The 22,492-nt window shown below is 33.7% G+C and overlaps 2 protein-coding genes across 2 annotated transcripts; both read left to right on the top strand.

Moving 5' to 3' along the window:
* Positions 1-1,458: 1,458 nt before the first annotated feature.
* On the top strand, positions 1,459-2,055 carry LOC117932534 (beta-amyrin 28-monooxygenase-like). The gene has a single exon (XM_034853808.1). The coding sequence runs from the start codon at positions 1,459-1,461 to the stop codon at positions 2,053-2,055; it is 597 nt and encodes a 198-aa protein (XP_034709699.1).
* Positions 2,056-2,169: 114 nt separating this feature from the next.
* On the top strand, positions 2,170-3,129 carry LOC117931565 (beta-amyrin 28-monooxygenase-like). Its single transcript, XM_034852542.1, has 3 exons — positions 2,170-2,300; positions 2,596-2,783; positions 2,869-3,129. Exons 1-3 carry the CDS (start codon positions 2,177-2,179, stop codon positions 3,127-3,129), a joined length of 573 nt encoding a protein of 190 aa, XP_034708433.1. The 5' UTR covers positions 2,170-2,176.
* Positions 3,130-22,492: the final 19,363 nt, after the last annotated feature.

Raw genomic sequence — 22,492 nt, forward strand, 5'->3', positions numbered from 1 at the left:
TGGCATTGGGGAAAAAAGAAATTTGTATTTCCTCTTGCGCCAAACGAAGCTTGTCTTCGTCTAGACGGATTACTCCCTAACGGATTATCTGCTTATCTTGGACGGCTAAAGGGTCTTGAGCCTAGGAAGGACATGTGGAGAGAAACTTCCCACACAACCTCCATAGTTATTTGATTTCGCCTAAATTATAATTTATGGGAATAAATATATCAATTTGATGATTTAAAATAAATTTTAGGTTAATTTTATCAAATAACCTTAATACTTAAAGTAAAAAATTAAGTCATAAGTTTTAAGTTAACAACTTAAGTATAATTTAACTTAAAATCAATTTAAATTATTAAGTAATAAGTATTAAATTTTATCAAACACCTACTAATTTTTATTTTTTTTGAAAAACTTTTTTCTACATGTTTTCTTAAAGATTTTTTTGAACTTTTTTTAAAAGTGTTTTAAAGTTTTATCAAATACTTTGTTTGCTTTTTTTGAAAAAAAAATGTTTTTCTTAAACTTAGAATTAATGGATATTTGGTAAACCAACTTAATAACTTAATTTAAATCATTAAGTAAATTAAATATGTTTGGTAAAATAACTTAATGATATGACTTAAAGTTAAAAACAACTTTAAGTAAGAAGTAAAAATAATTAATTTATTTTTAAGTTCATATCTTCATTAACAGTTTTACCCCGATTTGCCTTAATTACCTCCGCAATCTCCTTTACTATTACTCAACTTTCTCTATCCTAATTATAATTTATGATGATAAATATGTCAATTTAATGATTTAGAATAGACTTTAAGTTAATTTTATCAAACAAACTTAATACTTAAAATAAGAATTAATTAATAAATTTTAAGTCAACAACTTAAATATAATTTAACTTAAAGTAAACTTTGGTTATTAAGTAATATATATTAAATTTTACCAAACACCCTCTTAGTTTTTTCTAAAATAACTATCGGTAGATTCTTACACTTATTTAAGTGTTTTTTTTTTTTTTTCCCTCAATGATCTTGATTAGTCATACATATCCTCACTTGATATTAAGAGTTGATTTTCCTTTAATGACATTGGACCAACCTTTTTGAGCTTTACCGTCTCAATGATCTTGATTGGTCATACATATCCACACTTGATATTAAGAGTTGATTTTCTTTTGATGACATTGGACCAACCTTTCTGAGCTTTACCGTCTAACTAAAGATAAGCACTAAACGGTTGTTGTGAGACTGACATTTGGAGCCCTTCCACTTGCCTACATATACCCCAGAAGTTGGCTTTAGGTTTTCCATCTTCAACCTCTCCTTTTGCCCAATCTTTTATCATTGAATAACAGACATGGATCTCTTCTTTTCATATCTACTATACCTTATACTATTCTCCATATCACTTCCAATAGTCTTCCTTATTACTTACAGGCACAAATCCTTCAATCCAAACCTTCCCCCTGGGACAATGGGATGGCCAATCATAGGAGAAACTTTGGAATTTGCTTTGGCTTGTCAAGGGGGTAACCCGGGGAGATTCTTGAACGATAGAATGAACAAGTACTCCCCTCAAGTGTTCAAGACCTCCTTATTGGAAGCGAACATGGCTGTGATGTGCGGCGCTTCGGGGAACAAGTTTCTTTTCTCCAACGAGGACAAACTTGTAGTCTCATGGTGGCAGCGTTCAATGAAGAAGATTTTGTGCTTCCCATCTGTCTTCAACGAAACTTTAACAGGAGATAAGTTCAGACCCCCTACCTTCCTTCCTGAATTTCTCAAGCCAGAAGCTCTGCAACACTACATAGCCACCATGGATTCGATGGCAAGCGAACACATTGAGTTGAATTGGTCTCCTAATAGAGAGGTACTGGTTTTTCCGCTTGCAAGGAAGTACAGCTTTGCGTTGGCTTTCCGGCTCTTTATGAGCATTGATGATCCTGAGTATGTTGAGATGATTTCTCATCCCTTCCAGATTTTGAACGAAGGATTCCTTTCTGTGCCTATAGATATTCCTGGGACTGACATTCAACCGTGCTCTCAAAGCCAGCAAATTCATTCACAATGAGCTTCTAGCAATCATCAGAAAGCGAAAAATGGAGTTAGAACAGAAGGGAGACTCAGCTACTGGAGACCTACTGTCTCACATGCTCTTAGCATCAGATGAAAACTGTGATGTTAAGAGTGAGATGGAGATCAGTACTCAAGTTATTTGTCTGCTTTTTGCTACCCATCACACCACAAGTTCTGTCATCACATTCATCCTCAAGTACCTGGCCGAGTTCCCTGATGTCTATAGCAAAGTCTTAAAAGGTAATACCTTAAAAACCGACTGTCTCCTTTCTTTTGAATCCATTTCAAGCTTACATGCATTGTTGTTTGATAGTGTTTTCATTTGAAGTATTTTAAAAAAAATGTTTATAGACGAGATATAAAGTATTTGTCTTTTCTTTTGTCTTGGCCTTGATCCATGGGGTAGGTGAATAGATTCTTTGACGAAAAATTTTAAAAATTTTAAGATGGTTTTTCTTCCTCATCTTTCCCCAGCTATTGTGAAGGGTTGTTCATTAACAGACCAAATTTAAAATTAATTTTTTTGATTCAATAGAGCAAATGGAGATTGCAAAGAGCAAAGGTCCGGAAGGGTTTCTGAAGTGGGATGACATTCAAAAGATGAGATATACTTGGAATGTGGCAAATGAAACAATGAGGCTAACCCCACCTGTGCAAGGAACTTTTAGAGAAGCCATAACTGACATCACTTATGCAGGTTTTACAATTCCAAGGGGATGGAAGGTATGTCATATATAAAGTGCTGTTTTGTAAAATCAAATTGTGTGTGGTACACTCACGAAACTTACTGGAAAATTTTGTCCTGCAGATGCATTGGAATGTAAATACAACACATAGAGATCCCAAGTATTTTCCTGATCCCGAGAAATTCAATCCCTCGAGGTTTGAAGGAAAAGGGCCTCGACCATTCACTTTTGTGCCTTTTGGGGGAGGGCCTCGGATGTGCCCCGGAAGGGAATATGCTCGAGCGCAGGTACTTGCATTCATACATCATGTGGTGACAAGATTCAAATGGGAGAAAGTAGATCCCTGTGAAAAGGTTGCATATAATCCATCACCCATTCCTTAAGGGCTTCCCAATTCGCCTCCAGCCTCTACAAAATGGATCTATTTAAGATTTGGTTATTTAAGAAGCTATATTTGTGGTGCATTTGAATGTTTCAATAAGATGGCTGCATGCATAAGTTTCAGTTCCTGCAAAATAAAGTGGACAACTAATATAGCAAAAAAAGAAAAGAAAAATTAAAATATATTAATTCCAATAATCAATGAAAGGACATGTTGGGAAGTATCCCAAATTCCTAATTAGTATAGATTCCTTTTTATAAAGAATATTATATACAATATTTCCTAAGTTGATATATTATTGTAATATTAGATTTTCTTATAGAATAAAAAAAGTTATTGGAAATATCTTTATAAATATTTTAGGTCATGAAAGGAAAATGTTATGAGATGGAAACGAGCCTATAAAGACCATACGAGGTGGATAGATGTGAGGGAGAACCATACAAGGTGGATAGGAATGTGAGGGAGAATGAGAGATACCCGGTGGAGCGAGAGAGCTTTTGGTAGGATATGGATACAAAGAGTGGGGGATATGATATGTTTGGAGGACTCAATAGTTGTATTTAGTTCTATAATTTATAATGTTCTATATTGTATAATAGAAAGATTCTCTCCTTTGTGAATGTAGACATGTTTGGTTAAACCACGTTAAAATCTCATGCACCAGGTGAGTAATTGTTTTATCTTTATGTTCTTGAATGGTATCAGAGCTTTTGCTGACACAACATGTACAATTTTTTATGATTCATAGGAATAATATTTTCCTCTCATTCGATCTCCACTACGTATAAGAAAAATGAGAAAAGATGACACCTTATAATAAAAATAATGGCGCTTTTTACAAGCCCTAACAAATCAAGCATTCTTATAACCATTTTTTGTAGTAGAAATCTCTTTCTTGATTTCAATCCAAGGGCAATGGAATTGAAAGTTTACTTGAGGGCTAGAGGTGACTTATTTTTTAGTAACCTTGTTCAAGGTTGACGAAGAGCGGGTGTGGAGTGTATGGTATTCCTTCACAAGTGTGATGATTGGTTCAAGATTTGAATTGAGTGCCACGCAGGCCAAAGCTAGTGGTTTCTATTAGAAGTTGTTGCATCAATTAGTTTATATGCTGGATATATTCACGGGTGTAAAGGAGACTATTGTAACAGAATAAGACTAGACTTCAGGAAAGGTTTTGGGGTGTGTTTGAGAGAAAATAGAGAAGATTTTCTTGATGAGTTTTTTTAGAAAATCAAACACGAACAAAGAGGGAAGAGATCTGTAAGAACCTTGTACTCAAAGTTCATCAACAAGATTGACTCTGCATATTTTGGCACAACAACAAGTTTATGAGGGATTTCTTTGCTCTATTTAAGAGGGAGTTTAAATGAGGGCTAAAAAACTTATTCTTATTAAACTTATGAAGAAATTTTTTTATTGTTTTAATGAACTAAGCAGTTTCCTTCTAGAAGTTGTCCCTTTATTAGTTTGCGTTAAAATTAGGAAAAAAATGCTTCAAGGTTTTTTGTTGTATTAGAAACTGTCATTTTGTTTTGGGTCCCCTCACTAGACCGACATTGAAGTATAATATCTATATTCATAGGTGAATTGAGGCACTTGATCTGGCCCCTTAGATTTTCATTTCCTAATTTGGCTCCTTGATTGCAAATCCCTTTATGATATTTTGTCAAAAAGAGAATATGCTACCTTAATCTATTTGATCAATTCAATGGCCATTTGGACCTATTTTGGTGTTTACAAGCCATCCAAACACCAGGAGACAACGTGCATTATCGACCTAGTTGGAGGCCTGGAGCTTGAAATTGTTTTCTATTGATGAGTTAGGCTTGGGTTGTGGTGGATCTTGGCATGATTTGACCCTTTTTCTAATCCACGTCGGGCCTTAATTTAACAAAGTAGACTGAGGGATTGAACACTTAGTGGGATTGAAGAAATCTTTTTGGGGAAGTACTAGATCTTGAAGCTTGAAACATCAATCTTTGAAGATGTCAACAATTTGAAGATGTGCTGATTCATTCCCAATTGGTGTCTCAACTGATTCGTGTCCTCTCAATGGTCCCTGATAGTGGTCCCATTTGATTCGTGTCCAGCTGGTGTCTTGATTTCAGTCCTCAGACGGGAGCAATCAACAAAATTTATAACTTATTACACCATGTACTAGGATAGCCTTAGCTAGCATAGCATAGTGGCTCTAGGGTCGTTCACTGGGATGGGTTTTCACTCCACAATTGATATTAATTCAAAGCTGAATTGGTGCCTTTTCATTTCAAGGTTAGCTTTAAAAGAAAACATAAAGATGTTTAAATGAAAAAGGTTTGGTTTTAAACTAACCAAAAATAGTAAATGATTTTACTTACAAAGAAAAGTGTTTCTTGGAGTTTAGATCACTAGGTTCAGGTTCCTCATACAAAAAGGAGAGTTCCGGTCACTTGTTTCTTTTCCTCGCATTAGAGAATTAACATATAGTTAATTCTCTAACTGGTGTGGTATAGATGCTTCCCATTAATGGGTTCAAACACTAAATCCCTCTCACTGATGCAACTTGCAATGGCTCATGCCTCTCACCTAGCATTTTCCATTCACCCAAAGGCTCGCAAGAGATAAACTAGTGCATCTCGATGGACGGAGATCACTTGCCTTACCAAGTTTTAGCCCAGATGATTTAAAGGCGTTTTAAGTTAAATAAAAAGATAAAAATCATTAACAGGTCACACTTTCTCTTCATTAAAAACTAAAACAACAAAACTTCCAATTTATGCATGAGGAAACTTACTCGGCTTTCTTCACTCCAAGAGACGAAGAGCCTAGCCTCTCATCCTCTGAGGAAAAATCCTCAGAGTTTGATTGGCTATAAAGAAAACTAACGAGAAAACAAATATATGAAGGAAAAACAGAGCAAGTGCTCTGTAAAATATATTTCTTCCTTCTGCCGATTACATAATAATTCCCTTTTTGTAAAGAAAATTACAAACTATATATAAGAGGTTATTCACCCCTTTGTTCTTGCTTAAAGACTAAGAAATCCTATGATAGGTGGATTACAAGGAGAGTTTGGGGATTTAGACATAAAATATCTAAAACAAAATATCTCAAGATGTCGGTCGGAAATATCAGGAAGCTTTAGGAGAATACCGTGGCACTGTATACTGAGAGAAAAACTCTCCAGGTAAGCGCTATCAGAGGATCCGGACATGTCTGACAGGAGAAGTTGAAACGTCCTCCTCTCCCATCCGGCGTCAGGCGCCGGATGTGAAATATCCGATCAAAGGATCTGGACATGTCTGACCGGGGAAATTGAAACGCCCTCCTCTCCCATCCGGATGTGAGATATCCGGAGAAGGTGGAATGTCGGCCGGACATAATTCTTCCCCTGGGTGGAATGAGCTATGTCGCAAAGGGGACCGTCTGCGTGTGCAAGGTGTAGGGACCCCTCCCCCTGATGACACGGAGCGCGCATCGCTATCTGGAGCAACTCCATCCGGATTCCCCAAGATGATACGTGGCGCGCTCCCCTATCCGAGCTCCCTCAGGGAGAAGCACACGGCACTCGTGAACATCACACCCGGACGATAACATATCCTATCCGGATATGTTGTCCGGATCATTGACTAAAGTGAGCAAGCCTTGCTACGTCATTCCGACAGCCTGCCACAGCCCACGTTCCGCCGCCCTCCGATGGTGTGTCTGGACGCCCTATCCGGACATCTTTTGCTCCTTGCATTTCGGATTTGCTTATGGCAAAGGACTTCAAAGCTTCGGTTCTTCATGTTTCTGAGCTTTCCATTGCTTTGCCATGGATTCCAAAGAACTCTCCTCAATCACGGATTGCTTTGGTGATCAAAAAGCTATCAAAACACCAAAACTTAACACAATTTGATTAGAATTGATTGCAAGGGTCCTTAATATGTTAATTGGGTTAAAAGATGATAACTACTACTCAAAAGTGTTTAAAAGAGTTAATTACAAGCTATGAAATAGCACTTTTTGAGTAGTAATCATATGTCATAGTGAAATCAAATGTGAAAAAACCATTTTCTTTATATTTTTTTCTTTCCTTAGTACTTTTCAAGAACCAAACATAGTCATAATGATTATTCCAAATGCTAGAGGTTTAGGCTATGTTTGATCCTCATAAAATTTGAGAGAAAATGCAAAGGAAAGAAAAAGTGAAGAAAAATAAAAAATAGAGTTAAAGTCGATAAATTATTTTTATTTGTTATTTTAAACTCATTTTTATTTATATTAACTTACCAATATAAAAATTAAATAATTTAAAAATACATAAATTTCTAACTAATTTTAACTATATTTAATTTTCTTTGGAATTTCTTATAGGACAATCAAACATGAGAAAATAATTTTTCTTACCATTTTTTTTCTTTCCTTAACACTTTCCAAGAACCAAACATAACCTTAGTGATTTGATCACAACTAATATTAAGATAAACAAGTAATTAACTCATGAGTCTAATCCAATCCATAATAGTAAGTGGTGGAGTCTTTGGTCTTGTTTATGCATGTCTTGGATTTGATCAATTGCTTTAAAATTTTTGTTGATTACGAAACCAAATATGAGGGTTGAAGCATAAATTTAACAAGGGAATTGAATATATTAATGATTAAGTTATGGTCATAATATATATTGAGAAGACAGGACTAAGTTTATTTTCCTTATATGAATCTTAAAAATCGTGACAACTTGAAGAATATAGTGGTAGGTGATGTTATATGTACGAATGAAATATTCCATGATTCGTTTCTCTCATGAATTCTTTTTCATTGTAAGTTATTTTTCATTAATTAATTTTAAAAATACAAAATTACAATTGAAACAAAATCAAATCTTTTGTTCAAAAAGAAAAAGAATTAAAATATTTCTAATATAACTAGAATAATATTAATATATAACATGATTTAATATATTATCTAATATATAGAAAATGGATTTATCCATTTATATTTTATTAATGTATACCATTTGATTGCATATCACAATATTTTTTTCTTTATAAGATTTTAAATTATTATATTATTCATAAAAAAGAAAAAAAATAATGTACTAAAAATAAATTATGAAAAAATATAAATAATATTATCTTTTTAATATTGAAAAATGAGATGAAATATATTTTTTGTTTTAAGAAATACCAAAAAACTAGGTAGAGATATGTTTTCAATTTTTATTTTTTATTTTTTTTTCCTATGGAACAAATATTATCATACTCAATAGAATGGGCCCATGGTACCACATCGGATTCAATCTATTATCTGTGAGGTAACGAATTCAGTAGAATGGACCCGTAGTTATGATACTTGTATGGCCACATCCCTCCTATGTATATTTGGTAATGCTCCATCATATTCACTCGGATATATCATAATGTCATAAGACCAATTGTCCATAGTTATCATAAATATTATGATATATATATATATATATATATATATATATATATATATATATATATATATATATATTGGATAGTGGAAAAAGTTTTTGATACTATGTATATAGTGGACTTTTATCAATTATGTAGATGTCTTTTATAGTCGTGAGGGCCATTAGGCACAATGTGGAGTGTACATGAGAGGGAGCAAGGTCATCCTAAATATGATGGAATGAGATTATGTTTGTCTAACTTTGTAAGTGTTAGGATTGAGTCTCTAAAAGCAAGACATGATATAACAAAGTTAGATTTTACTGTCCTTTTGTTATCCCTTGTATGCATTGATATTAATTTTAGTATTCAAACTCATATGATCACTTGCATTGTACATGATTTCAATGCAATAGAAGTTGTACAGAAGATACAATTCATGGGTTCCTTACAAGATGATAAGTTGTTCACAATCAATTAATGAATTTGGGCAATCCAATAGAGGCTGTAGTGCACTACCTTCTAATTAGAGGGATGACTTATTTTAATCATCATGATAAGTTTTCCATGGTGAGTACATTAGTATGTATGATTATACATTGGATAGGACTTACGGTGAATTATGATGTAAGGTTATCATATTGTCATGATTCACCAAACTTCTATATTGCATGTACTCTCAACCTTGAGAGTATATTGAGTCTCTATTGAAATCAACAGGAAGCTTTAATTTGACCTACAGATGATACCCTATAATGGTCATATATCCCTACGGATTGAATCATTATTGATGGAGGCCAATGACAACAAGTATTCTCAATGGAGGCACTATCATATCTCATGAGATTAAAACAGTATGTCCCTTTAGGTGATCCAAATGACATGTGATCATGGAATATGTGGTCGCAGTAATTCTTTTAGTAGAATTTACTCCCATCCACTTATTTAGGTCTCCCTTTAGGTGCTCTATGTAAATCTACAATAGTTTAGGATGGAGTAGAAGAAAGATTTTATAAGAGGTTGTCCATGTGGAAGAGACAATACATTTCCAAATGAGGGAGTATTATTTTAATTTGAAATACTTTATCTATAACTAGCTTGCCCATTTATTTTATGTCTTTGTTCTATATCACAATGGCTATTAGAATGAGGCTAAAACAAATTTAGAGGGACTTTTTGTGGGAGGTGGGGTGTTAGATTATAAACCACATCTTGTTAAATGGACGATTGTTTGCTTAGACAAAAGGAAATATGGGTTGGGTGTTAAGAGTCTCTCAATTCTTAATAAGACTTTTATTTACAAGTGGAGTTGGTGTTTTTCAAATGAGAATTGTGCTTTCTAGAATCAAGTTATTTGTGGGAAGTATAGATAAGAAAAAGGGGGTTTGTCTTCTTAGAAGGTGAGAGAGGGGTGAAGGGTTGTGTTGGGCTGTAGAAAACAGTAAGGAATTAGGATTGGGATCTTATGAGAACTAGGTATTCCTTCTTGGTAGGCAATGGGCAGAGAGTGAAATTTTAAAACGATAAGTGGTATGAGGGCAATCTGTTGAGTGTGTCTTTCTCTTCTCTATTTGCTTTAAGTAATTCTAAGGATGTGTGGGTGCGTGGAGGAAGTTTATAATTACTCAACTGAAAGGTGGGGAGGGGAGGAGGGAAGGTGAAATCCTTATTTTTCTAGACCTTTTAATGATTGGGAGATGGATTGTGTGGAGAGATTTCTGGCATGTTAATTTGCATGGGAAGAGAGTGTATAGGGATGCAGAAAATACAATGCTTTGGACAATGACAAAGAGTGGCAAGTTTATAGTTAATTCTCTTTACAATGCTTTGGAGCTAGACAACTTCGAGTCTTTTCCAATAAGAGGAATTTGGCTCTCATGGGTATAACCTAGAGTGAGTTCCTATTTTATTTTTTATTTTTTATTTTTTATTTTTTGTTGAAGGCTACATGGGTAAAGTTTTAACCTTGGATCAAGTTCAGAGATGAGGATGGTGTTTAGAAAATAGGTGTTATTTTTTTCATTTGTTTGAAGAATCCATAGATCACTTGCTTCTCCATTGTGAAAAAACAAGGGTTTTATAGGAGTTGTTTTTTGCATTTTTTTTTATATATTTTTGGGTGCTTCCTTTATTAGTTAAAGAGAATCATTGGGGTGACATGGTTTTTTTGTGGAAAAAAAGTGTGGGACAGTTTAGAGTGCAAGCCCTTTATATTTGTTTTGGAGATTTAGAAGACAAGGAACAAAAATGTGTTTGATGATGAGGTGTTTTCTTTCAAAAAGCTAAAAAATGATTTTTATTTGGTTTCTTTGGTTAGAGACTAAGTTGTTTATGTATGATTGTCTTTTGACTTTAGTGAGTTACTTTGATTGGTTGGGCCTTGGTGAGGGTCCAATTCTTTTGGTTTTTTCTCCTATTTGAGCCTTGGTGGTGGAGGGAGGTTTGTTTCTTGTATACCTTAGGTCGCTTTTTTGGTGACTCATTTTAATTTAATTTGATTCTTTATCTATCATTTAAAAATATAAAAAAAAACATATCCATCTTGGAGTTAGAATATGTCGATTGAACATACAATAGAAAAATTTACAACTCAAGTATTAGAGGAGTAATCTTGATGGGTTGATAACATTATCCTATTATTTTATGGACACCAATTCATGGGGTGTCTGTATGCAATAGAAAGTCGATCACAAACCTGAGCTTTGTCTCATTGCAATTTCATAAGATACTGGCGTGTAGTTAACTCTTTTTAGTAGAGTATTGAGTCAACTTCACAATTGGAATATAAAGGAGCCAATATTTTCTTATAGGTCCCAATGGTCCCCCATCGAGCTCTTAGTTCATAGTGGCATGTTTTGAGGGTATTTTGGCTATGTACTTCATAAGTGTGTATAAGGGTGTTTTAGTAAGAATATAATATTGCACTGGATCTTATGAATTGATTTTCTTAAATGGGCTAATTAATTAATTGGAACATGTTATGGCTAATTAATTAATTAAGACTGAAGCCTAATTTGGGTTCAAGTCACTTAAACCCACAAAAAAAGACTATATAAACCCCTTAGGAGTTAAGACTTTATTCTTCTAGTTCGGTTTTCTAAAATTGCAAAGAGAGGAACCCAAGTCAACCTCAAGAAGAGAGAGAAGCTCACCATTCTCTCATGCCAAGCATCCATTATGGGAGAGATTGGTCGGAAGATCATTGGATAAGCTAGTTCTACAATAACCACAATGTTTTCATCAAATGGGATTCTATCTAGGAACATTCAGATCACAAGTTTGAGCTCTTTCTATGTAAAGCTAGGTTTTTTTTTGTTTTTATACTTATAGGTTTGAAAACGATGAGAATCAGGATAAATATGACCAAATGTATTTTATATGGAAGTGAATGTTACAAATATGACAAAATATATTCTATGTTGACTGGAAATGATGTGATATCCAATCAACCAAATCACGTGGAATACATTTAGCAATGATAAAGTAGGTTTGGTGATGTAAATACAACGCCCCAATATTTGGGTTAGGCTCGTTTGGGTTAAGAACCTTTTCGGATTTTCTTATTTGGTGGCACAAACTTGACCGTGACATATACCATTATTCTAACACTAAAGTGGACCACTAAAATGCCCTACAAAGCGCTAATATTCAACTCACAAGTTATATAGTTGTCATGATGCAAAATAATGCTTCCCATATTATAATTTTTGAAAATATGATAAAGGAAAAGTTGAATTATCACAATTCATTTTTCGTAAGTATGTAATAATCTAACAAATTTAAATCATATTTCGTAACTATTATAAAAAACGGTTCTTAAAAACACTTTTTGAAAATTTTTCCTTAATATTTTATAAAAAAAAATATTTATTTAAAAATTTGAAATGTTTTAAACCTATTTTCCATTTTTTAAAAATATGTTTTAAAAATAACTTTATATATACTATTTTATTTTTAATTATTCTCCAAATTTATGCAATATTTTTTAAGACAATATTTATAAAACTATTCTAAATAATTGTTTTCAAAACCATTTCATACATAGACCCTTTTATCGTTTTTTTCTTCTTTTCTTCCTTTCTTTCTTTTTTTTTTTTTTTTTTTTGAAGATGCCTATTATTATTGGAAAGTAGTTTTAAAGTAAATGTAGAGAGCGTTGATCATTTTGATGCATTAGTTACATATTTTGGACATCTTTCTCATTACTTTTTATTATATTAATTTGCTCTTCTACATCTATATATTGGTTTTCCTTGTTCTGTTTGATATACTTAATCATTTTTGTGAGAAAAAGAGGAGATGACACATACATTCATATTTATTTTGAGTAACGATGATTCTACATTTTATCATTTTCTCATAATTTTTAGAATTTTCTTATAATGTTTGGGATTTTTGAATTGTGATATTTATAGCTTATCATATAAATTAATTACTATTTTTCCCATGCATTGCTTTTCACTAGTGTTATTGGTAGGTTACATATTTCCATGATCTTTAAAGACGTAAAAGCATTGATGGAAGATCATTGAGTTGAAATTTTTAGTTTAGACATAAAAGATTGAGATGGTGTTTGTTTTTTGAACTTAATTCTAAATAAAACTTAAAACTAAATAATGTTTAATAATGTTAAGTATTGAGTAATTTGTTTTTTTTAATATTTTATTTCTATTAAATATTAAGAAATAAAGATAAACTAATAAATTATTTTAACATTAAGGTTATGTTTGGTTCCCGGAAAATACTAAGGAAAGAAAAAAAATGTAAAAGAAAATGATTTTTTCATGTTTGGTTGTCATATGAAAAATATCAAAGAAAATCAAATATAATTAAAACTAATTAAAAGCTTATGTATTTTTAAATTATTTAATCTTTATGTTAATGAGTTAAAATAAATAAAATGAGTTTGAAGTAACAAAAAAAAAAAAAAATTATCAACTTTTAATCTATTTTTTTATTTTCCTTCACTTTTTCTTTTCTTCTACTTTTCCTTTGTATTTTCTTTCCCTTACATTTTCCTTCAAATTTTCTGGGAACCAAACATAACCTAAAAAAAATTAACTTAAAAATTAGCTCATTGAATAAGTAAATTCAATAGGATGGTACCAATGAAATTGAGCGCTAACTCCCATTTCTTATTGAATTAACTTATCAACTTTCTATCGAACTTTTGGATTCAATAATTTTCGCAAAAAAAATCATTTAATTTGACTTTATTATTATTATTATGAGAATAAATCCTACTACTTCTAGTTATGGGGTTTCCATGCTTGAAAAAAAAACCTGGGGCGTATCACTCAAATCATTGGTCTAGTCCTGGATGTAGCCTTTTCCCCGAGTAAGATGCCTAATATTTACAATGCGCTGGTAGTTAAAGGTTGAGATACTGTCCGTCAACAAATTAATGTGACTTGTAAAATGAGATACAATAATTATTAGGAAATAATATTTTGACTTTTTTTATTCAATTGAAAATTTTAAGAAATAAATAATAAGTTAATAAAAAGTAAAAATAAAAATAAATGATCTGAAATATAAAAATAAGTTTTTAAAGTAAAAATAAAAATAAATGATTTGAAATATAAAAATAAGTTGCTTTTTTAAAAAAAAAAAAAAGTCAAACAAATAAAGAGACAACACCTGAGTGGTATATAAACTCATTTTTTCATAGCATTGGAGGAGTTATGTAATAATTATTTAGACATAAAATTGTTAAAAGGGGATATTGCTAGTGATTTAGATTAACTACTTTAGTTTGATTATCTTATTCCAAATAATTATTCATCTAATATTGTTGCATATTTTCTAAGATTAATATAGGTCTTGAAGATTTAATTAAGATCATCATCACTTTGTAAACGAGGCCATCTAGGTAAGTATGCTTAAGTTAGTTTAGTGAATGATATAATTAAGAAGTGTATTTTGGGAATTATTACATAACATGAGCTTTATGTAGGGAATTAAACCGAATTCCCAACCCGTGAGAAACAAAAATTAGAGAAAACACACGCCAAAGAAAAACAATCACACGCACAAGACAGTATTTACGTGGTTCGGCAATTTGCCTACATCCACGGAGTTGCAGGGATATCACTATTATCAGGGAAGAATACAGAGTACGACCTGGCGGCTACAATATTCTCTCTATATATATAACACGGCCACCCCACCACACTAAAAAACCCTAATTACAAAAGGTGGTTCCACAATGGGCTAAACGGGCCCAACAGGCCTCAATAAATCTCCCATTAAAAAACCATGCAATATTATTTGGGTCGGGTCGTCAAACCAGATCAAACAAAACTAGGCTCCACAAAGCCCAACAAATCTCCCACTTGGAGATTAGTCCAATCACCAACATCAAACCGCTATCCTCCAAGAAACTATCCCTCATCCCTACAACTCATCCTCCTATCCTCAAGCTAGAAGACCAATTGAAGCTGCGCACAGCTTCAACTTCTCAATAGTGACACCCTTAGTCAACATGTCTGTCGAGTTCTTAGATCCACAAATCTTCTCAAGTATTACCAGTTTATCTTCAACAAGATAACGAATAAAGTGGTATTTTGTTTGTATATGCTTCGACTTTGAATAAAAAACTGAATTTTTGGCAAGAAAAATTGCACTGACTGTCACTGTGTAGAATGCCCATCTCCTGCTTCTTACCCAATTCATCTAAGAAACCATGTAACCAAATCATCTCATTTCCAGCTTCAGTTGCTGCAACATACTCAGCTTCTGTAGTAGACAAAGTAACAATCTTTTGTAGATTTGAAGCCCATGATATAGCTGTACCACCTAGAGTAAAAACAAACCCAGTAGTACTCTTTCTACTATCAATATCACCAGCAAAATCAGCATCTACATAACCCTACAATTTCAAACTTGCACTTGTGAAGCAAAGACATGTATCTAATGAACCCTTCAGATATCTTAGAATCCACTTGACTGCCTCCCAATGTTGCTTTCCAGGCCTACTCATGAATCTACTCACAACTCCCACTGCATGTGCAATGTTTGGCCTTGTACACACCATAGCATACATCAAGCTGCCAATAGCTGAGGCATAGGGCACCTTGCTCATATGGTCCCTTTCTTCTTTTGTCTTCGGTGACTGTTCTTTGCTCAGTTTGAAATGACTCCCCAAGGGTGTGCTCACTGGTTTAGCTTCATTCATGTTGAACTTGCTGAGAACTTTCTTCACATACTCTGACTGTGAAAGCTTCAATGTACCATTAGCCTTGTCTCTAATGATTCTCATACCAAGGATTTGCTTTGCAGCTCCCAAATCCTTCATTGCAAATTGTTTGGACAATTGCTTCTTCAGATTATTAATCTCCTCAATGTCAAACCCTGCAATAAGCATATCATCCACATACAACAGTAATATGATGTAAGAATTGTTAAAAGACTTAACATAGCAACAATGATCAACTTCACATCTCTTGAACCCAATTCTATGCATAAAACTGTCAAACTTCTTGTACCACTGTCTAGGAGCTTGTTTAAGGCCATACAAACTCTTTCTCAGTTTGCAGACTAGATTCTCTTGTCCCTGAACAATGAACCCTTCTGGCTGAATCATGTAAAGGTCTTCCTCCAAGTCACCATGAAGGAATGTTGTCTTCACATCTAACTACTCAAGATGTAAGTTTTCTGCAGCCACCATTCCAAGTACAAGTCTAATTGTTGACATCTTCACAACTGGAGAAAATATCTCTGTGTAGTCAATGCCCTCCTTCTGCTGGAACCCTTTAACAACTAATCTGGCCTTGTAACGTTTGCTACCATCATGCTCATTCTTTATTCTGTATACCCACTTGTTGTGCAAAGCCTTCTTTCCTACTGGCAATTCAATTAGTTCCCATGTTTGATTCCCCAACAGGGAATCCATCTCATCCTTCATGGCTAACTCCCACTTGCTTGAATTCTCATCTTGCAAGGCTTCATCATAACACTCTGGCTCACCACCATCAGTCAACAGGAGATAATTTAAAACAGGTGAATAACGCTGCGGAGGTCTAATGTTCCTGGAAGATCTGCGAACTTCAGCTACAGGTGTACTCAAATCTACCTGTGAATTTACATTCTCCTTATCTTCTTCACCCCCTTTTTGGACAGTACTTTCAGTCAATTCATCTAAGTTGACAAACTCATATTTTTTTTTATCTATCTCTGTAATATCTGACACTACAGTTGACCTGTCCTTGTACATAACCTGTTCATTAAATATCACATTTCTACTTCTGATGATTTTCCTGTTTTGTTCATCCCAAAACCTATAGCCAAATTTCTCATCACCATAGCCAATGAAAAAACATATTTTTGACTTTGCATCAAGTTTACTACGAGCATCAGAATCAATATGAACATAAGAAACACAACCAAAAACTTTTAAATGTGAAAACTTCACCTCTTTACCGCTCCAAACCTCCTCAGGAAGTCTGAACTCCATGGGAACTGATGGTCCTCGGTTTATAAGGTAAGCTACAGTGCTAACAGCATCAGCCCAAAAAGTTTTTGGTAGTCCAGCATGCAACCTCATACTTCTAGCACGCTTATTGAGAGTTCTGTTCATGCGCTCAGCCACACCATTCTGTTGTGGTGTCCCAGGAATGGTCTCCTCCATCCTAATTCCCTGTGCAGCACAATACTCACTGAACCCTCCATCTATGTACTCTCCTCCATTATCTGACCTTAGACATTTTACTTTCAAGCCTGTTTCTGTCTCAACCATGGCCTTCCACTTCTTAAAAATTTCAAATACATCAGATTTATTTTTCAGAAAATAACCCCATACCTTTCTACTTGAGTCATCAATAAAGGTGATGTAGTACCTTGAACCTCCTAGGGATGCAACCGGAGAAGGCCCCCACAAATCAGTGTGTACTAGTTCCAATTTTTCAGCCTTCGGTGTCCTGCCAGTTTTCAAAAAACTCACTTTTTTTTGCTTTCCTAAGATGCAACTTTCACACATGTCAAAATCAATGGACTTCAATTCTGGTAGTTTTCCTTTTGACAACAACATCTTCATCCATTTCTCACTCATGTGACCAAGTCTACGGTGCCATAGGCTTGTATCAATACTTGCATCAGCAACTGCAATTGTGTCTCTTGGACATGAGGTCATATACAGAGTACCAGTCTTCTTTCCACGAGCCAATACCCTAGCTCCCTTTGTAACCTTCCAAGTACCACCAACAAATAGTATTGCATGTCCTTCATCATCAAGTTGTCCAACATAAATCAGATTCCTCCTCAGGTCAAGAATATGTCGAACCTTCTCTAGTAACCAAACAGACCCATTGGGCAAAGATATCCGGACGTCTTCCAGACCCACAACATCCAAGGCTGAACCATCAGCCAAATACACCTTACCAAAATCACCTGCAACATAATTCTGTATGATTTCTCGGTGTGGAGTGGTATGAAACGAAGCTCCTGAATCCAAAACCCAATCATTAAGTGGACTGTCTACTGCAAGAAGTAATGCATCCTATACCTCTTCTGTTACAGCATTAGCAGAATCATCTTCATTCTTCTTCTTAGGGCTTTTGCATTGCCTTTTAAAGTGACCTGTTTTCCCACAATTCCAGCATTGTACTTGTTGGCCTGATCTAGATTTGCTTCTGTTCCGATTAGAATTTCTGGAATTTGATCTACCCTGATTTGAATTTCTGTTATTACCTCTACCTCTTGTCTCAAGGTTTAGGGCAGAACCAGATCCTTAGGTTTCACCTGCATCTCTTCGGCGAATCTCCTCAACCAGAATTAAATCTCGTATATCATTGTACTTGAGCTTTTCCTTTCCCGTAGAATTGCTTACTGCCATCCTCATTGCCTCCCAACTGTTTGGTAAAGAAGCCAAGACGATCAGAGCACGAATCTCATCATCAAAATCAATTTCTACAGACGACAATTGATTTGTGATTGTATTAAATTCATTCAGATGTTGTGCTACTAATGCATTCTCTGCCATCTTCAAATTGAACAATTTCTTCATCAGATGTACCTTATTGTTTGCGGACGGCTTTTCATACATACCGGACAAAGCCTTCATTAGATCTGTTGTGGTCTTCTCCTTTATAACATTGTGTGCAACAGACCTAGACAGAGTTAACCTAATAACTCCTAGAACTTGTCTGTCAAGAAGCGCCCATTCCTCAGCCTTCATACTCTCAGGTTTTGTCCCCAAAAGAGGCAGATGCAATTTCCTCCCATAGAGATAATCTTCAATCTGCATCCTCCAATACGCAAAGTCTGTGCCATCAAACTTTTCTATTCCAGACGCATTTCCTGCTTCCTCTGCCATTGCTCCCACTCAAACCTAACCCTAGGCTCTGATACCAATTGTAGGGAATTAAACCGAATTCCCAACCCATGAGAAACAAAAATTAGAGAAAACACACGCCAAAGAAAAACAATCACACGCACAAGACAGTATTTACGTGGTTCGGCAATTTGCCTACATCCACGGAGTTGCAGGAATATCACTATTATCAGGGAAGAATACAGAGTACGACCTGGTGGCTACAATATTCTCTCTATATATATAACACGGCCACCCCACCACACTAAAAAACCCTAATTACAAAAGGTGGTTCCACAATGGGCTAAACGAGCCCAATAGGCCTCAATAAATCTCCCATTAAAAAGCCATGCAATATTATTTGGGTCGGGTCGTCAAACCAGATCAAACAAAACTAGGCTCCACAAAGCCCAACACTTTATAGGTTTGGAAAAGCAAATTTGAGGAGTGCTCAAGAGCTTCTTAAGAGCGCTAACTATAAAACATGTTAGAGTTAAACATGAAGAAAATCCTCAGGGAATTGATAGCTTCTAATTCATGTAAAATTGTGATTTATTTTTTCATATTAAGTGAATTTTCTCAACAATCAATTGACCAATGATATTTAATTAATATATAGTTTATATATATATATGATCGATTTTTGTTTTGAAATTTGATGTCTGCTATTGATCAAAGGATTAAGAAAGAAAGAAAGAAAGAATGAATGAATCAATCTCCATGTGTAATTTCAAGAATCAAAATTAGAACTTCTAAATGACAAATAAAACTAAGAATCAATTTTATAGTGGTTTTAGAAAGTGTTTATAACATTTTTAATACTTTAAAATTTCTATCATTTAAATATTAGAAATATTATAAACATTTTCTAAAATCATTATCAAACATTTAAATGAGATTCAACTTAAATTTTTATTTCCTGTTGATGGACGTGCATGTTAGTATTTTATGGTCGGGTGATGAACTCATCCCTTAATTAAATTTTAAAGAGAACTCATATCATTGGAAGATGTGGTCTACCATGATCTTTGACTTTTCAGGGTTATATATATTGAATACTAAAGTAAAAATTAATAAATTATGGCTAAAGAGACTTAAATCTGAATTTCTTGCTGGATGGACGTGTGATTGTAAAAATAACAAGTGTAATTTCATTGATTGGAAGATGTAATGAATTATACAAATAATTTAACTATTTTTTAATTTTTTTTAAGTTTGGAGATGAGTCACTCAAATGATGACTCTTGAAACAGACCCGTTGGATGTAATGTCAAATATCATAAAATGTTTGATCTATCCTTATTGATCATCGATTGGTTTTCAAATGATATGGTCAAAACTCAATCTTAGAGTTGGTATATATAAGAGATTGTGCAAGAAGCATCGTCATTGGGCAAATTAAAAATAATGTTAAATAAATATATTTTATATACAAATTTGTATGGTATATGATTGAAGAAGTAGAGTAAAGAAGTGTTGTTTGACTGGAATTCTTAACAGCAAGGTCAGAGCTCTCTACAGGGAGTCAATGAGGACTTTCCCAACATTACCTTCTACCTGCTCTCTTCTCTTCTAATTTCAATTCTAACCGCTGGAAGAGATGGGAATGGTTTGGTGCCGAGGATTCATCCCCTCACCTCATCCAAGTTTTTGTTGAGTCCAAACAAAAATTTAAACACGTGTTCTTTTCCAACAACGTTCTTATACTTCTGAGAATACTTAGTACAACCGAATTTATTTTCATCAAATAAGTCTATATGTTGCCAACGCCTATTGAGAGCATTGATAAAGTATTGAGTTATTGAGAGTTCTTCTTGCTTGAGATCATTAAGAAGCTTTCTCCTGGCATTTCAGTTGATGGTACAGATAGCGAGGCCCATACACCTATGGCAATCAGTGTTCCAGATTCTGATTTTCATGATTTTGATTTGAACCAAACTAAAAGTTCTTTTGGAGATAATCAGGTCTGGTCGGCATACGAAGATGATGATGGGATGCCTCGGTTCTAGGCTCTGATTCACAAAGTGATCTCTTCGAATCCGTTCAAGATGAAGATCAGTTGGCTTAAACCCTAAAAGCAACAGCGAATTTGGTCCAGGAGATTGAATAGGCTGGTTGAATGGATAATGGGGTGGGTTCACTATGGGGCCCTCCTTGAGAAATATCCAACACAATGAAACAGCAAATTAGGACCTTTTTGTCTTATTCAAAAGGGTCAGACGGCTGGAACACAGGTGCTATTGAGTTAAATGTTGCCATTGGGCAAGGAATCGAGACCACTAGCATCCACAGAGCAAACACAATTGCACCGTGGCCCCACGTGCGCATGGCCATGTATGGCGACCTTTGGTGTGCAATCCCAGCGGCCACATGTCATCCTCTTATTTCTTCTTCCTTTTGATGTCAAAATTTAATTTCCCAATTTCTAATTTTTAAATTTATTTTTCAAAATTTCAATTTTCAAATAATTTTCGAAACTCTAATTTTTAAACTTTTTTTTTTAAAAAAAAACACTTCAAATTTCAAATTTAATTTTCAAAACTTCAGTTTTTAAATAATTTTTAAAACTCTAGTTTTTAAATAATTTTTAAAACTCCAATTTTTAAATAATTTTTAAAACTCTAGTTTTCAAATTTAATTTTCAAAACTCTCATTTTCAAATAATTTTTTAAAATTCCAATTTTTAAATTTAATTTTCAAGATTTCAATTTTCAAAACTCTAGTTTTTTTTTTTTAATAATTTTAATTCTACTCCACTTTTAAAATATTTTTAATTATACAACTTTTCATCATTCATTAGGAATTTAGGTCACCACAAATCTCGAATTTAACAAACTTGTTGTCATTCTTCTTCTAGCATGCATTTTTACAAATTTTCTTTGATTTTCAATTTTTTTTTTTCGTTTTTTCTCTTTTTTTATATATAAAAATAAATAAATTTTCATAATTCCAAAATAATGGAATTTATGGGAATTAATTCATAATAAAATAAATAGGTAAATTGGGCTTTGGTAGGGGGCCTACATATGAGTTTTCTCTTCTAATTGTCAACTGTTATACTTAATGAATATTGTTTGATCTTTGTTCTACTATTTGATATGCATGTGCTAATTGTATCATTATGAACCAACCTTGTTTCCATGATAGCATGTTCTTATTTGCTATTAAGGTATGCTTTCACTTCTACTTCATTTATTTATTCGTTCTTATACTCGATTTGTTTTATTATTTGATCATTTCATTGGTATCCATTGATTTCCTTAGCAATTGTCACACTTGCCTCACCTTATTTAATAGAGACCCGTTTTTAGAGACTTAGAAGGGTGCTTCGACTCATCACTATACCTTTCCGATAGGTAACCTAACCTCCGGACCCAAACTTGATTTTTCACAAATCTTTTTTTTTTCTTTAGGAGTCACACTTAAGGTTTTCTTTCTAATTTTGTTTTTCCTTAAAAAAAAAAAAATAAAACAAAAATAAGTGGCGACTTCAAGTATTTTTCAAAAAGTAAAATTTTTCACAAATAAAAAATGAATTCGTCATCGAGTGGGAATGCATCCTGCAAAAATGCAGGTCCACGCCTTTAAATTTATTTTTATTTTATAATAGAATCCAAAGTTTTGTAATACTTAAATGGCAGAAAGAGAGCAATCAAGCTTCATGTGCTAGT

Source organism: Vitis riparia, chromosome 15 (assembly GCF_004353265.1).
Source record: "Vitis riparia cultivar Riparia Gloire de Montpellier isolate 1030 chromosome 15, EGFV_Vit.rip_1.0, whole genome shotgun sequence".
NCBI lineage: Eukaryota > Viridiplantae > Streptophyta > Magnoliopsida > Vitales > Vitaceae > Vitis > Vitis riparia.

Bases quoted from the DNA above. Each gene is read 5' to 3' on its own strand.
- LOC117931565 (XM_034852542.1), top strand. From the start codon at position 2,177: ATGGAGATCAGTACTCAAGTTATTTGTCTGCTTTTTGCTACCCATCAC. The intron at 2,301-2,595 runs GTAATACCTTAA...TTGATTCAATAG, and splicing joins CTATAGCAAAGTCTTAAAAG to AGCAAATGGAGATTGCAAAG. The intron at 2,784-2,868 runs GTATGTCATATA...TTTGTCCTGCAG, and splicing joins CAATTCCAAGGGGATGGAAG to ATGCATTGGAATGTAAATAC.
- LOC117932534 (XM_034853808.1), top strand. From the start codon at position 1,459: ATGGGATGGCCAATCATAGGAGAAACTTTGGAATTTGCTTTGGCTTGT.